We start from the raw sequence: 17,772 nt of genomic DNA, 5'->3' as shown, positions 1-17,772 counted from the left end.
TTCTATCACTATGGAAAACAATTCGGAGGTTCCTCAAAAAATTAAAAATGAGGTCTAGCATACCAATCCAGCAATTCAACATCTGGGTATATACCCAAAGGAAATGGAAACAAGAGTTCAATGTGATATATGATATACCCACATTTATTGAAGCAGTATTCACAATAGCCAAGATACAGAAACAACTCAAATGCCCACCAATGGATGAATGGATTAAAAAGATGTAGTATATAAACATAGTAGAATAGTATTCAGTCATGAAAAAGGAGGATATCTTGCCATTTATGAGAATATGGATGAAACTTGAGTATATAGTCTAAGCAATGTAAGTCAGACAGCAAATAAGTACTGTATGATATCACTCATATGTAGAATCTAAAACCGTCAAACCTATAAACAGAAAAAAAAAAAGAGTAAAACAGTGGTTACCAGGGGATGGGGTTTAAAGGATAAGACTGATGGTGTTCAAGGGTACAAACTTGTAACAAGCACCAAATAAGCCATAGAGACCTAATACATAGTATATTGAATATAGACATTAATATTGTACTAGATGCTTGTAACATGATAAACATTATTACAATGACAACTATATTGCAATAAATATATATGTATCAAAGTAACACGCTATACACCTCACATTCACACAATGTTATATATCAAACTTATCCTATTTAAATAAGTAAATAAATAAAATATTTGGGAAGTTTCCAGGTATCTTTCCATTAATGATTTCTAGTTTAATTCCATTTTGGTCACAGAACATCCTTGGTATGATTTCTATTCTGTTAAATTTGTCAAGATTTGTTTCATGTCCTAGAACATAGCCTATATTCTATATATTTGTTGATTTTCCTGTCTGTTTGTTCTGTCCGTTACTGAAAAAAGTGCTGAAGTGTCTAACCCTGGATTTTTCTATTTCTCCTTTAAAGTCATCATATTTGCGTCATGTAATTTGAAGTTGTATTATTCAGTGCATACACATTAAGGATTATTACATGTTACATGACTCATTTAGTATTATGTAATGTCCCTCTTTATCACTAATAATTTCCCTTGTTTTGAAGGTTATTTTCCCTGTTATTAAAACCAAGCAGGATCCTGTGGGGTCCTCACGGGTACAAAATCTTTTCCATTTCTAGTTTTTGGGGAAAAGATTTCAGCCTCCTAGACCTTCCCTGAGTTCCATCAAATAATTACTGATTAGGGGAGTAAGGAAATGCAGAAAGAAATAATAGTGCAGCATGGGTCAGGATCCTGGCTCCCCCTTGGGGAATGTGCATAACAATCTGATACATATGTCTGAATTCCTCTACAGGAACTAGGGTGCCCACCCAGGTGGAGGATGGTAACTACAAGCTGAGCACAAGTACAGGGACCCAGACTGCTTGGAAACAGAAGGCTAAAGACTCAGATTCTTGGAACACCACCCTGTTACCTCACCACTAACCAATCAGAGAAAGGTTACACATCCTGAAGCCTTCCCCACAAATTTTGCCTATAAAAAGCCTTTCCCAAAAGCTATCAAGGAGTTTGGGCTTTTTGAGCACAAGTTGCCTATTCATATTGCTTAGTCCTGCAATAAATCTTTCTCTGCTCCAAACTCCGTTTTGGTTTGTTTGGCCTCATTGTACACAGGGAACAGAAACTTGGGCTCAGCAACAATATCAATATAGCCACTCCAGATTTAATTTGGTTAGTGTTTGTGTGTTTTTGCATTATTTTACCTTCAGTCTGTACGCAGTCATCTGCATAAATTGAATAAAAATCTGTCCTTCTCTTCACTGGGATATAATTGGACAAATTGATTGTGTAACCAAGGTCATTTCTGAAGAATCATATTTGAGAATATATTTCATTCAATCTGATACGACAAGTGCCCAGTCCCCACTAAGGACACAGAGGTAACTGGTATTTGGAAACAATGCTTACAAGCCTTCCTAGGCAAACTGTCTGGTGTCCATTGTTGTACACTGTCCCAGCATTACAGGTAGTAAGGAAGGTCACTGACTAGCAGGAAAAGGAGAGAGGAATTTGCCCACATTTCTAAGTATGCGGATGAAACCTGGTGCAAGTAAATTTATTTTGTAAATACTAGTGATAAAAACAGCTCTGGAATGATAGGGACTATTAAAAAGGTGAAATGCTAGATTCCCTACATACTCTCCAGTCAGAATCTAATTTAATGACTTTAGCAGTTGCTTAACATAATCTAGCTCTAGATTTCTGGATATACAACAAGGAACCTTACGTGTGTTAACCATTCTGACTGTGCCAATGTAAATTATGAAGCCAGGTAACACAAAATCACAATGAGATCGGCCTTTAATTAATCTACAAAAGTTATTTACAATCATAATTGGAGATTTAATTTATTCAAAACTTAGAAATAAGGCAAAAGTTGATTGCTGAACCTTGTAATATCATGGTTAGTACATTGTTTAACACGCACAGCTAAGGGTCATTTGACTCTTAGGGGAACGTACCTTTCACTAAATAACTATTTACTATTGATCAAGGCCAGACTGTGCAAAGTTAGCTGTTGCCTTTTAGAAAACTAATAAAAATGGAAATGATTCTTGTCAAGTAGAGATGTATATGATTTTTGGTAGAACAGATAACTCCAAAAGGATGTCCTTATTGCCACAGAATATATTAATCAAGTTAAAATACTAGGTTTGTAGCCAACTTAGCAACGTAACTTCAGCATTTCTTGCTGCAATGACTACATGCATGTTGGTTTCTCACTTCTCTTTTGAGTGGGTTTTGTCATTGTGATTGTTTCCACATTAACATGTTAAAGAAAACTTGTACTTGGCTCACAATCTGTATGCGTGAGAATTACATTTTTATAATTTTGAGATTTATACTTTCTCAAAAGCATATTAAAATGTTCCACAAAAATGTCAATTTTGCTGGAAAAACAGGAACTCAGCTGAACTTTCAGGGACAATTCTCAGAACTTCTGTACCTGTTTTTATTTCACTATTGATCAGATTAACTACTCAGTTTTTACAAGCAATCTCAAGAATAATAAATACACTAACAAATAATAATCAACTCACCATCACCACCAATCCCTAAACATACCCAATCAATAAAGAGTAACCGAGAATAACTTTCAGAAATAAAACCAATTTCTTTGCTATGAAAAATTAAACAAACATCCAAATTTTTAAAATCATGTGCCAACACCACTTCAACCACCTCTGACCACACAGTATGCAAGTAAAGAAAGCTCCACAGTCAAACCTAAAAATACAACCCCCTAGATAACCATATTTTAACCCAAGGTTTCAGGATACTCCTCAGTAGCCAGAATACAGAATAATAGTATAACTAAACACTGCAAGCATGCAATCTAAATATGCTAAAATAAAACAATTAATCCTAAAAAACCCCAAATTTATTACAATAAAGTATCCAACCCTACCACTTAAAATAAGTAAGACTTGTTACAAGTCATACATTATACATCAGATATAACAACCTTTTCATCTACAACACCTATTTGCCAAAACATTACCTATGGCTAATTAATTCAATATATATATTCTAATAAGGCATCTCTAGTTTGGATGTGTCTATTTATTCATGTATAATGAGTCTTATATACAGAGCCTACATCCACACAGAAACCTGGAATATCAGGTTGATCCTGTTATTTTCACATATGGAAACAGTGTTTATATGTTATGTACTCCTATGAGAATAAATATTCTGAGTTACAGTAATTACAAATTCTCTTTCAACTAGCCCTTATACTAACACTAGTTACTAGAATGAATCTGAAGTGGGTAAGTCTATCCCTATAGATCCTTTACTTTTCACTATTTTCACATAACAAAAGATCAAATAAGTCCTCAGGATTAATATCAAATATAAATAAAACTCCACTCCACCCTTAGTACATAATCAAAAATACCTTAAGATTTATTTTCCTTATTACCCAATTACCTGATAAGAGAGCTACTACCATAGCTGACTCTCACACCGTGCTCTCTCCACTGCCACAAGTGCTAGCAGTGTAGATGCTTGCTGTTTGTACTGATCTGATGTTTATTTTCAAAATCAAAAATTCTAATAAGTTTATCTAGGTCACATGGATTCCCTCTAGACATATGATAACCTGGAAAATGTTAAGTTGTTTTGGTTTTTTTAACCATCTTGAGAAGGCAGACTTCATTTTCATCGAATGCAATCTGACCTTTTATTTTATCCACTTTAAAATACTCAGGATAACTCTAAACTTTCTAACTTGTTATTTAAGCATTGCTATAATCTCCTCATAACATGTTTTCCCAGATTCTTGTCCCAATCTATCTCCCAACTCTCCCCTACCCCTCCTTTTGTCTCTCTCTCCTTCCCTCCATCCTTCCTTTCTTCTCTTTCTTTCCTTCACACACACAGACACCCAAATCCCCTCTTGCTCGAGTGTACTGTAATTTCTGAAACAAACCACCATCATTGCTCATGGTTCCCCTTAGTAATGATCTTCCCTCAGTTCAAATGATACCTTTGCATGAGGTATTCTCCAACTCCTTCAAGTAGAATCATTCACTCTTGCCTCAAAATTACACTGTACATAGCAAATACTTTCTATTTTACCACAGCTTTATTAGCCTATCCATCTTTTTCCACAATCCCCTATCCCCATTCCTCAGACTGAGTTAGAAATTGTTCCTGTGTGCTCCTGAGCAACCTGAAATTAACTTTAGCATTTATCACAATGTATTGCAATTGCCTCTTTCTTATACTAGTCTGTGAACTCCATAAGGGCTGGATGTGTATATATTCACCATTGTATACTATATGTCTAGTGCCCAATAGGTACTCAATAAATATTTGTTGAATCGTAAGACAGAATCAATAATAAATGTTTCCTAGCCTGCCCCATTGATTGTGAGCTATTCAAAATGCCCAGGAAAATGCTACTTACATGGTAGGTACACTGTAAAAACTTTATGAAATACTTGGATAAAAAGGAATTAACAAGAGTTAAGTTTACAAGTTTGTCTTCAGAACTTCCAGTGAATGTAAAAAGCAGCAATTAGACTGACTGCATTATTGGAACAGCCCTCCTACCAATGCTATCTATAGCCCTGCTACCAAACTGGGATGAAAGTGTGTGTACACTTGCCTATCTTCATTTAAAGCCTTTATCTCCAGGAGCAGCACATGACCTCTTACAGAAGAAGGAGTCAGTGCAGGTTTCTTGAGCTAGGGAATGTGTCTTACCCGTGAATGTGAAAACCATTTGCCCGCATTCAGAGTCGACAGAAAATCCCAATCAAATAGGCTAGGGTGTCGGAGGGAGGCATTTGGCAGGACCTCCTTGATATTGGTTGTTCTTCTCAGGTTAAGGTCATGCATGAGAAAAGGCACATGATCGTAACTGCAGGCAGAGGGGGAAAAGAAGGGAAGAGGTAGATAGGCTGAATTCAGCCACTTTGGCAAATACAGTTCTCAGAAAGCCCATCAAGGTCACCAGTCTTAATAGGGTTCCTTACTCCCTCCCAAATCTCATCAAAGGAATAAGTACTAGTAATTTATACTTTGATGTCAATATTTTTCTGCCCAAGGAGGCAATCTTTTGTAGTGTTATTATAATCGTATCAGTCATGGTAAAAGAGTAGCTTCCCTATTCAGGGAATTTTTGGATCAAAAAAACAATGGGTAGAGTAGTGATCTGAGAGCAAGGTGAGTGGGGTGGGGATGGGGCAAGGCCCTGAGGACCCGGAAACACACTAAGCAGGCACCCATACAATCTTTCTTTGTTTTGCTGACTCATTTACCAGCTGGCACCTGCTCTGAGTATTTCTGGTCCTAGACTCTTCACATCAGATGGCACCATTAGAAAAGTTCATTATCTGAAAATTCCTGTTGTCTCTTTGCCTTGAAGAATCTCTGCTTTTATAAAAAATCTCTCTTCCTTTCTCATTAAAATACATATGAAAAGAACTCTGTAATGGCCATGAAGGAGTAATAAGGGTTGAGACTTAGCCTCCTGCCCATAAATAACTAGACAATTGGACAAAATAACAGAATTAAATTTTTTAGGAAACAGACAGCCAGAGCACAATATAATGATCTCTGAGAAAAGGTAAAAAAATTAAATAAGCTCTACCATTACCCAGGCTTCCTTCTTGCTGGTAAATACTGGAATGTGGCATGGGGCAAGGAGGGGGACATCTAAAAGGAACCCAGCTACTGTGCTGAAAAGAGAAGGAAGAGATAAAATTAAGGAGACGTCAAGACAGACAAAATTTGTTGGCTAGAGCCTCACAGAGAATGGAGCTATGCAAAAAGAAAGCATTCCCGGGAAATATGCACAGAGGTCCCTTGAACTATGGCCAAATAACAATTTGTACATGTAGAAAGTAAAACTCTATGAAGTCTGCCAAGAATAACTTCCAAAAAAAGGAAAAACCAGAAAGTTCTAAGAAATTTGCAAAGATCACACAGAGGTGTGACTCTTTCAAGTTCTATCAATGACAGAGAAGAGACATCAATAATTACACAAGCATTCTTTAGAGACTCCAGAGGACCACACCTTTGAAATGGGGATAATTAGGATTAGAATTACTTTAGAGTTTCCATAAAATAATTTAAAATCAAGCCTCCACAAGATTACTTACAGGTGGAGTAGATAAGGATCGCTTCCCAGAGCAGGTGGACTCTGACAGTCAGTTTGGATGGAAGTAGCAAGTGGGGGAATGATGGATGAAACTTTTCAGGGAGAGGCACCAGTGTGAGCAAACTCACAGGGGCAGGAAAGCCCAGGGACTACCCCTGAGACAATGAGTGGGACTTGGGCAGCAGTACTATATGGTATTAGGCAAATCCAGGACTAGGGTGAGGTGAGTGAGGCACTCACCTCGGGTGCAAAAGTTAAGTTGCCATCAAAAACTTTAGTAAACAAGATAAATAATAATATTACATTATTAAAAAATAAAAATCAATGCAATGTATGATGAATGAAACATCAAAATCTTAAATGAAAAAAAATCAAGCCTCCAAAGGATCAAATTAATCTGAAAGAAACTTAACTGCCTTAATTAACTATAATTAATTAACTATAAAACTTAATTAACTATAAAAAGTCCAAAATTATTCTTCTTTAATTTTAGAGATCTGATCACTTTTAATCTCCAGACTGCCAAAGTGAATATTTCATACTCATCTCTGCTGAGAAAGAAAACTTGTATTTTTTAGTTTTCAAGTGGCTCAAGCCCCTTCACCATTTTTTACCCTCCTCCCAGTTTTATTAAGACTTTCCATCTTTTTTTTTTAATAGACTTTATTTTTTACAAAACTTTTAGGTTCACAGCAAAGTTGAGCTGAAAATACAGAGAGTTCCCCTATCCCTCTGCCTATCCCCCAACACACCCAGAGCCTCCCCTATTATCAATACCCCACCAGAGTGGTACATTTGTTACAACTGGTTACCCACAGTGACACATCATAATCACCTAAAGCCCACAGTTTACATTAGGGGTACACTTTTGGTATTAAACATTCTGAGTCCTGACAAATGTATAGCGACATGTATATGCCACTATAGAGTCATAAAGAGTAATTTCACTGCCCTAAGAATCCACTGTATTCCACCTATTTATCCCTTTCTCCTTGCTAATCCTTGGCAATCACTTGTCTTTTTACTGTTTCCATAGTTTTGCCATTCCCAGAACATCATCTAGTTAGAATCATACAGTATGTAGCCTTTGCAGATTGTCAAGCCCCTTCACCTTAAAATCTATAAAAAATCAAATTCTCTAAAGGAATACAAGAAAATATACCACACAGCAAGATAAAATCGCAATGTCTAGAACGTAACCAAAATTTACCAGAGATGTAAAGAAGTAGGGAAATGTAACTATAACTAGGAGAAATTACTCAATAAAGACAAACTTGGAAATGATAAAGATGACAGAATTAGTAAACTGATATTAAATCATATATAACAAAAATATAAATAATGTATATAATAGAGTCAAAGGAACACATGAACATAATGAAGATATAACTCTAAGATATGAAAAAGAAAATGGAAATTCTAGAGCTGAAAAAATATAACGGAAATGAAAATTACACTGTATGTATTTAACAGCAGATTAGATATTACAGGTCATGTAAATATTAGTGAATTTGAAGATGTAGCAATAGAACCTATCCAAATGAACTATGAGGCACATCAAGTGATACATATATGATTGAAATACTAAAAAAAGAAAACAGAAAAAAAGAGGAAGTAAGAGTAAAAAATCCACAATTTTATAAAAATTACGTATCAGCAGATCTAAGAATGTTAACGAATACACAAAAATAAATATGAGTATACATACACATGCATATACCCCACAGTAAGGATTACTATAACCAAATTGGTGAAAAATTGACAAGGAAAAGAAAATGTAAACATAGCCACAGGAAAAGAAAATACATATTTAGAGAGAAATATATATAAGCAAAAAGCAGAATTCTCACCAGAAAATACGAGACATAGAAAAAAATGAAACAACATATTTTAAATGGTGAAGGAAAACAAGTGTCAACTTAAAATTCATGAAAAATGAAAGGAAGAAGAGATGATGCTGGGAAAAAGGCAGAGTAGGAAGCACCAGGAATCTATCTCCACACCTAGACAACAATTGCACTGGCAGACTCTGCCTGACGTAACTCTTCTGGAAATGTAGAGTATATTAAAGGCTTCCAAATTCCAGAGGAAGGCTTAGATACATACTGGGGTTAATTTCACTCAATCTGAGCTCACAGCACAGTAGCAGCTACTCATGACCCACCCCCAGCCGCATGGCAAATAACTGTGTACAGGTTCCTGGAGTAACGTGCACCACAGCTGGTGAGAGTCAGGATGGCAAAAAAGATCCCCTGTATCCCAAATATAGGGGATCTCTGCTCTGGCCTCTGATTGCTACTTCTTGTCACAAAAGGGCAGAGAGCTGGGCAACTATTGTTGTTGAAACATCTTCCACTATTGCAAAGCCCTCACCCTCCAAATAAAGTGACTGCCACAAGATTTAAAGGGCCAGCACCTTTTTTACCCTCTTCATTTTTTTCCTTTTCCTCTTTTGGAAGCCAGACATTAAAGACTAGAATATTAAAAACAACTGCATATACGAGGAAAAATGAGAAAGTGGCTATATATGCCTAAGGATAAGATCAGAAAAACCTAACAAAACCTTAAGTTTACACCTCAGCCTGACCCATGGCACAGAGACATCCTACAAATTTCAATTAAAAAAACAGTAACAAAAAACAGCAAACCCCGGAGAAGGGGGAGAGTCTGATTTCCAGTGTTACCACATTATTAGACTCAAACGTAAAGTTTTCAACCAAAAAAAAAAAAAAAAAAAAAACAAAACCACAAGGCATACAGAAGAATCAAGAAAGTATGGTACATTCAAAGAAAAAAAAATCAACAGAAACTGTCCATGAAAAAGAGCTGATGTCAGATATACTAGATAAAAGACTTCAAAACAATCATCTTAAAGAAACTCAAAGAAGAAAGATGTGGATAAAGTCAATAAAACAATATATGAACAAAATGGAAATATTAATAAAGAGATTTTTAAAACCCTAAAAATAAATCAAAAGGGAATTCTGGAGCTGAAAAGTATAATAAATGAAATGAAAAACTGACTAGAGGGATTCAAAGGCAGATTTAAACAGAGAGAAGAATCAGTGAATTGAAAGATAGGACAATAGAACTTAACTGAGTCTGAGAAACAATAAAAAAAGATGGTAGAAAAGTTAACAGAATCTAAGAGATACTCTTACACCAAAGCCAGACAAACACACTGCAAGAAAAGAAAACCACAGATCAATATCCCTTATGAACACTGATGCAAAAATCCTCAACAAATTATTAGCAAATAGAATTGAGCAGTGTATTAAAAGGATTATGCAACATGACCAAGTGGGATTTATCCCCAAAATGCAAGAATGTTTCAACAGAACAAAATCCATCAATGTAGAGGAGATCAAGATGGCAGAGTAGGACATGAGGCTCACCTCCCCTTACAAATATATCAAAAATCTATCTACATCTGGAACAATTCTCACAGAATACCCACAGAAAACTGGCAAAAGAGCTCATACAAAAAGCTGCAAGAAAGAGCCCTGCATAACTAGGTAGAACAAAGGGAAAACAGAAAAGAAGAGGAATCAGGATGGGTCCTGCAGCCTAGGAGGGAGCTGTGAAAGAGGCAATGTTCAACCACCCTGGGAACTTCCTTCACCAGCTGGGAGGTCCCTGGGATGGATAGGGAACTGCAGGCCTGGAATTTTCCCAAGAGGAGTATGCCCAGGCTGGCTTGCTGCCAAGCAGGAAAGAGAGGGACAAGCACTGATAGCTGCCATGTTGCCACATTTTCCAGCCTGGGGTCTATTGGTGTGCACAGCACCTGGGTGCTGAAATTCAAGCTTCAGCAGATAGGAATGGGGAGAGGACTTGGTCTGGCCTGGAGTGTGGTCCAGGCTGCAATTGGGGGTTCCCACAAGATGGAGGCTGATCCACATAGGAGCCCCATTATCAACATGAAGTGTGGGCATGGGCCCACCATAGAAGCCTCATTGTCATAGTGCTCATGACCAGGTGTGGCTCAGGCCAATGCACACACCAGGACTGACCTCCAACTGGACTGTCAGCATTCCCACAGGAGGGCAGTTTCCACAGGCTTTGGGAGCTCACCCTTTGTGAGTACACACAGGTTGAAAGTAAGTGGGGCTGAAGCACTAGTTGATTATCAGCGTTCCTGTAGCAGAGACAGATCCATGGGTTGTGATCTGTCACAGAGTCACACGTCCCAATTGACAGCCCCTGGGGAAGTACACACAGAAGTACCTTTCCGAGAAGGAGTGCTCCAGCCCAGCCTACCTCACACTGCAATTTAGAACCACATCTGGGGCTTCTACTCCCAACAATTAAGTAGGAGATCCTGCCTTTGAAAGTGCTGTGATAACCACAGAGCAAAGAGGAGGCTCCACTCAACACCCAGTGCAGGTTCTGTTTGGTGTTATCACAACACCAAACACACCCCCTATAAAAGGAACAATAGCCAGCATACACTGAGGAAAGACATGGCAGGCATCCATACCAAATACAGCCTTCACACAAAAAATACTGGATGCACACAGTATACACAGGGATGCTCCCACATAAAAATACCCTTTCAAGACCATAGTAGATAACTGTTTCTCCTAAAATCAGAGTCAGAGCAATATAAGTAAAATGAAAAAGCAGAGGAACTACTTCCAATTAAAATAACAAGAGAAACCCCCCAAAAGAACAAACAATGAAACAGACCTGACCAGTCTACTGGACCCTGAGCTCAAAAAGAAGGTAATAAAAATGCTAAAGGAACTAAGAAAGATTATCAATAGAACTGCAGATCACTGTAACAAGGAACTAGAAACCATAAAGTGAAGTCAGTCAAAATTAGATAACTCAACTGCTGAGATTAAAAGCGAGCTACAGGCAATAAATAGCAAACGAAAAAATGCAGAAGAACAAGTAAGTGATCTGGGAGGCAGAATAACAGAAATAACACAGTTGAAACAGCAGACAGAAAGACAAATAAAAAAAAGAAAGCAACATACAAGGTATATGGAATAATATAAAGCTTTATATATACATACACATATATAAAAGAATGAATCACTATGCTGTACACCAGAAATAAACACATTATAAACTGACTGCACTTCAATTAAAAAAAAGAATTTATGTAACATAATTTTTCCATTCTTTTATTTTTAACCTATCTATATCATTATATTTAAGGTGAATTTCTTCAATATATATCAATGTCTTTTTAAAATCTATTTTACCATCTCTTGTAATTGGTATATTTAGGTCACTTACATTTAATATATTTATTAATGTTATGATTTAAATCTGCCATTTTAATACTAGTTTTATATTTGTTCCCTCTGATCTTGTTTCTCTGTTTTCTCTTCTAGCTTTCCTTTTGGTTATTTGAACCACTTTTTTACCTACAGTGTTTTTTAGCATTTCTCCTTGCATAATTTTTGGTGTAGTTACCCTAAAAATTATAACAAATATAACTTGTTACATTCTATTAGTGTCAACATTCTACCACTTCAAGTAGAATTTAAAAAACTGAGCACTTTCTTGGTCCCTTTACCCTATCCAGTTCTTTTATGATAGAGATGCCTTAAATTCTCAAAATGTATTGAAACCAGTATCAGACAATGTTATGATTTTTGCTTTTAATCATAAAACATAATTTTTAAACTCTGAAGGAGTAAAACTGTCCATTTTATGTATTTATTTATATATTATACTCTTCAACTGCTCTTTCTTTATTCCTGATGTTCCAAGTTGACTTTTTCCCCTTGTTTTACTGAGATACAATTAACAGATAACATTGTATTAGTTTCAGGTGTACAACATAATGACCTGATACATATATATAAGTTTACTTTGCAAATTATTTTCTTTTGTCTTTTTTCTTTTATTTCCATTTGGTTCTACCTTATTGCATCTATTTCTTTACTAAGACTTTCTAATTTTTCACTCATTTTATGAATATTCATAATTGTCAAATACATTTTATAATAGTTGCTTTAAATTTTTAGATAATTCCAACATCTGTTTCTCTTGGTGATGACATCTATTGATAGCCTTTTCTCATTCAAGCTGAGATTTTTGTAGGTTTTGGTATGATAGGAACGTTGGATTATATCCCAGGCATCTGGAGTATTAGGATATTCTGATTCATATTTAAATCTATTTTAGCAGTAATCAACATGTTCAGTTTCAGAACACATGTCCTGGTCCATGTCTGTGAATTGTGCTTCAAATGCCAATTTAGTTTCCAAAGGCTTTGCAGTGCTTTTCAAGCCTTTACCACTATGTGCTATCCAAAGGTCAATCTAAAACCTGGATAGTATTCCAGACCACAATATTCAGGTATAAAATCTTCTGCTGTGCTGTTTCTACGTGGTTTCATGTATAGTTTATACAAGGGTCTGCCCAGGATTTTATAAACAGGTCTTAAAAATTCCTTTCTGCAGAATGGTAATTCCTCAGAAAATTAAACATAGAATTATTATGTGATCCAGCAATTTCCACTTCTGGTTACATACCCAAAAGAACTGAAAACAGGGTTTTGAAAAGATATTTGTATACTCATGTTCATAGCAGAATTATTCAAAATAGCCAAGTGAAGGAAGCAATCCAAATGCCCATCAGGGGATGAACAGATAAGCAAGATGTGGTATATACATACAATGGAATATTATTCAGCCTGAAAAAGTAAGGAGATCCTGCCACATGACACAACATGGATGAACCTTGAGGATATTATGCTAAGCAAAATAAGACAGTTGCAACAAACAACTACTATACGATTCCACTTATATGAATAAAAATAACAGAGACAGAAAGTAGAATGGTGGCTACCAGGGGTTAAGGGGAAAAGGAAAAGAGGAGTTGTTTAATTGCTATAGAGTTTCAGATTTGCAAGATGAAAAGTTCTAGAAATCTGTTTAACAACAATATGAATATACTTAACATTACTAACTATACATTTAAAAATGGTTATGATGGTAATTTTATATTATGTGTTTTTAACACAATTTTCAACAAGGCAAAAAAGGAGGGAAATTCTGACATATGCTACAATACAAATGAACCTTGCTTGACATTATGCTAAGTGAAATAAGCCAAACACAAAAAGTCAAATATTGTACAATTCTACTTATAAAAGATAACAAGAGTAGTCAGATTCATAGACACAAAAAATAGAATGGTGGTTGCCATGGCTTGGGTGGAGAGGAGATCAAGGAGTTATTACATAACAGGTACCAAGTTTCAGTTTCAGAAGATGAAAAAGTTCTTGAGATGGATGGTGATAGCCATAGCAAGACAAGGTGAATGTACTTAATACCATTGAACTGTATACCTACGATAGCTAAAACTGTAAACTTTTTTCAGTTTATTTTACCACAAGGAAAAAAGGACTTTCTCTAGAAAACTCCCTCAATAATTCTCCTCTCAGTCTCTAGCTGGGGGAGAGAGGAGAGGGGTACCACCTCTTAAATGAAGGCAGAAATGTAAGACAGGGATCTGCCCATTGTCTCTGAGGCCACAGCCCCAGGTGAGGGTGGGGGGTGACTTTTGTGCGGTGTTCACCTGAGTAGGACTGACATAAAACATTTATATCCTATTGGGCTACCTTCTCCCAGTCCTTTGGCTAGAAACAGCAGATTTTTGTAGGGGCTTCTTGTGTGTGTGTGTGTGTGCAGCTATAGGTATTTCTAGGTTTCAGGTCTCTCCAGAGATTCACATCAGGATATACAAGGGAATAAAACAAAACAAAAACAAAACAACAACAAGGAACTCACACCCTATTAAGTAGTTTCTTCAATCTTAAAGAACCCAGGCAGTTCATCTTCTTTTCATCACCTTTCAATGTCTTCTATCAGTTGCACTATGATTTTGTCTTTTTTAATTTTTTAATCTTTTTGCAATTCTTGGAGAGAACAAAGTGAAATGTACTTTATCCACTTCATCTGGAACAGACGTTCCAGTAACTGCTACTTTTGCACTCCCCAAGGTTCTATATTAACTCTTTTAGTAGTTAACCACATTTTACTACTTAGTAACTCCTGATATTACATTTCCCTGTTCTAGTAACTGCTGTGGTTTTGGTGTCCTGACTGAACGATGACTGATAAGCAATTTTTGTTAATGATGAAGCCTAGGCTATGACCATCAATGTGGATGGTGGAGGAATGTGGAGGATACAATCAGTAGAAATGAAGACATACAGAAACTGAGGGTTGGGAGGATCATCTACAACGAAGCTGAAATCACAGAAGTATGAGAAGAGAGAACAACGTGCCAGGAGCTTGCTGGCTCAGCACCATTACCGCATTATGCCACGACCACCAGGCACCCAGAAGCTCTGACAGAACATCCAGTTTCAATCCTGATCCAAATATGCTGCATGGAACAGTTGTCATTGTTGGGTAATGTCAAGAACCCCAGTCTGGGGTCAGGGAATCTAGTTCTATCCTGGTTTTACTGTGTGCCTAGGGCCTTATCTCCTTAGCAATACATTTCCCTTATTTGAATCCAGATTCAAACCACTCATTGTGACACAGGATGTTCATTTCTTCTGTTTGCCTCACAGAATGGCTGTGAAGGGAGTAGTACACACCACGTTCACTACCATAGCCATGCTACAGTCCACTTCTGCTTCCGCATTTTCTACTTCCGGCTGCTCAGGTACATAGACTCTACAGAAAAGCATGTCTTTTGGTCCTCACCCCTGCTCCGATCCAAGTCTTCCTTTCTTTTCCCCTCGACACTGCTATAGTCTACTACCCAGACGATCCTTCCTCGCAGATTGCTAGATGAGTCTTTCTAAAACAACAGGTAATCTGCCCTCAAAAACCCATCATGGATGCCCATCACACATTTTGGGATCTCCATGATCCAGTCTCAGTAAGTCCTGCAGCCACATTCCCCCTCACACAGCTCTCTCGTCTTCAAAGCGTATTACTTTCGCCATCCACGCCTGTTAGCTCACTGATCTACAAACTTCTTACTTCTCACTTAGATGCCTTTGAATAAGCTGTTGCCTCTGCCCCAATTATTCTCTTTCCCCATCTCTGCTTGGTAAATGGTATTTTTCCTTCAAGGCTCAACCCAAACACAGTTCTGAGCACACAGATCTTTTTCACAGAGTAGGAGATGGCTTTTTCCTCCTCCACTGAGGTTCCACTGCGTTTGCCTTACTCTTCTCCAGAAGGCAGATAGTCTTAGACTGTGGATATGTAAATATGCCATGTCTCCTTCACTGGCTGGGAAGAACTCTTAGGCAGGACTCTGTCTTACTCATTTGCCTCTCCCCTGTACTCAGAAGAAGGCCTGGAAAATAGTAGCTGCCCAGGGAATGTTAAATACACTGCTAAGGTAGGGCAGGGGGACAAGCTGTATGCATGTTTACAGTGGGGAGAAATTTGAATTCTATGTGGAGACTATACAGAGTATGCATGGTTTATGAGCCCGTGACTGAGCATGTAGGGGTACAGATGTACAGTCTGTAAAGGAGAAGTGGTTCATGTATGTGTGCGATGTGCAGATGTCCCACGTGAACATGGGAGAAACTCCCCAGGGCTTGCCCTCTCTACAACTGGGGCCAGGCTGGAGTCCTCCAGGGCACTGGTCTTCCCTCCTCCCACCCTGGCCCCTTCTTTCCTACCTTATATGCACATCACTCTCTAGGCCAAAGGCTCCATGTTCAACAGCTTTCTCAAAGGACATCATGGTGTTCTCAGGCCCCAGCTGTGGAAGACAAGGACACCGGGCCCTTAATCCAGAGTCTTGTCTGTCAACGTCCCTCTTAGGGTACAGAGGGAGCCCAGTAATGCAAGGGCTTTTAGAGCAAAGTTTGGCTCCACTGGCTCTTTCTTCAAAGAACCTGCCTACATTCTCTTTACCCAATCTGATTCGGGGATCTGCTCATCTGAGGCAATGTCACTGGGCAAAATGAAGAGAAATGGACTGAGAATTATAATTGATTTGAGAATTATTTACATATATATGTAATTATATAATTGAGAAATACAAACAATAAAGAGAAACAGATCTGGGTTCAAGTCCAATCTCTGCATTTAACTCCGTATCCTTGTCATCTCCAGCCCAACCCTTTACTTCTCTAGGAGTTCCTATGGTTCTTATTTGCCCTTCTCTCACCCACACATCCGTGCACAACTGCACACACCACGTCCATCATGCTCAGACCTACCATGGGTGCACCTCTATGTCCAAAGAAGCTCGGCTTGGGCCCCAATTTATCCTTCTCTTGAATGCAGGGAGAATAATTCCCGAATGGCATCACATAGAGACACAAAAGGATAAGGAAAAAGGGCAATCCAACAGCCACTTGTAGAGCTGAAAAAGTTGGAAGGAGGAGAAAGTTACAAATAAAGAAAAAGAGAACTGGAGAACCATTCCAAGCAAATAACAGTCAGTAAATACCCAGTCCATGGGTTCACTGAATCTGTGGACTCACTGATCTACTCTCAATTTCTGTCACATCCCCACATACTTTCAGTGATATGAAAGCACAGGACTATCCAAATAAAAGTATTATTATTAAGTCAATATCACTGCAAATACAAATTTACAAGTGAATAAACTGTACATGAGATGGGAAAGAAAGCAAGGAGGGGGAACATTAAGGAATACCTTCTCAGAAGGAGTAGTTTGATGGTTCTGAGAAAGCTCTGAAGTCCTTAAGGATCAGCCTAAAATGGCCCTGTGTTTAAAGTAGTGAGGTATAGTGGAGGGACCACTATTTGACAGAAATCTGAGTTCAAAGCCAGATTCTACCACTTTCTAATTGTGTGACTAAGGACATGTTGCTTAACCTCTCTGAGTCTTTCTTTTCTTCATTCTGAAAAAAGGAGCTAACCTACTAATAACATGTACCTCACAGAGTTGATATGACAGTGCTGGCTCATCATAGGTACTCAATAAATAGTAGGTATTTCTCCCTCACTCCCTTTCCTTTCCCCCTTCCCTTTCCGTTTCTCCCCCTCCCCCACCTCTCTCTCTCACTCACACACATACACACACAAACACACACAAAGCCTGACCATAATACTTGTTATCACTGACCGTTCCCCAAAATGTACTTTTTTAGATCTCTGAGGATTTTTATCCATTTGTACATTTTTAAGTTACTACCTATGCTTCAGTAACTTTCAAATCTC

General features: G+C 37.6%; 1 protein-coding gene across 5 annotated transcripts in view; it reads right to left on the bottom strand.

Moving 5' to 3' along the window:
* Positions 1-17,772, bottom strand: part of LOC140698674 (glycerophosphodiester phosphodiesterase domain-containing protein 4-like) — a 91,991-nt gene that overhangs the window by 47,332 nt on the left and 26,887 nt on the right. For all 5 annotated transcript variants that reach the window (XM_072969129.1, XM_072969134.1, XM_072969130.1 and 2 more), the window contains 3 exons: positions 16,803-16,948; positions 16,257-16,339; positions 5,239-5,395 (listed from right to left, as the gene is read on the bottom strand). In XM_072969129.1, the coding sequence (XP_072825230.1) occupies positions 5,239-5,395; positions 16,257-16,339; positions 16,803-16,948 (386 nt within the window). The remainder of the gene's footprint in view (positions 1-5,238; positions 5,396-16,256; positions 16,340-16,802; positions 16,949-17,772) is intronic.

Source organism: Vicugna pacos, chromosome 10 (genome assembly GCF_048564905.1).
Source record: "Vicugna pacos chromosome 10, VicPac4, whole genome shotgun sequence".
Classification (NCBI taxonomy): Eukaryota; Metazoa; Chordata; class Mammalia; order Artiodactyla; family Camelidae; genus Vicugna; species Vicugna pacos.
This window is presented reverse-complemented; position numbering and strand designations above follow the sequence as displayed.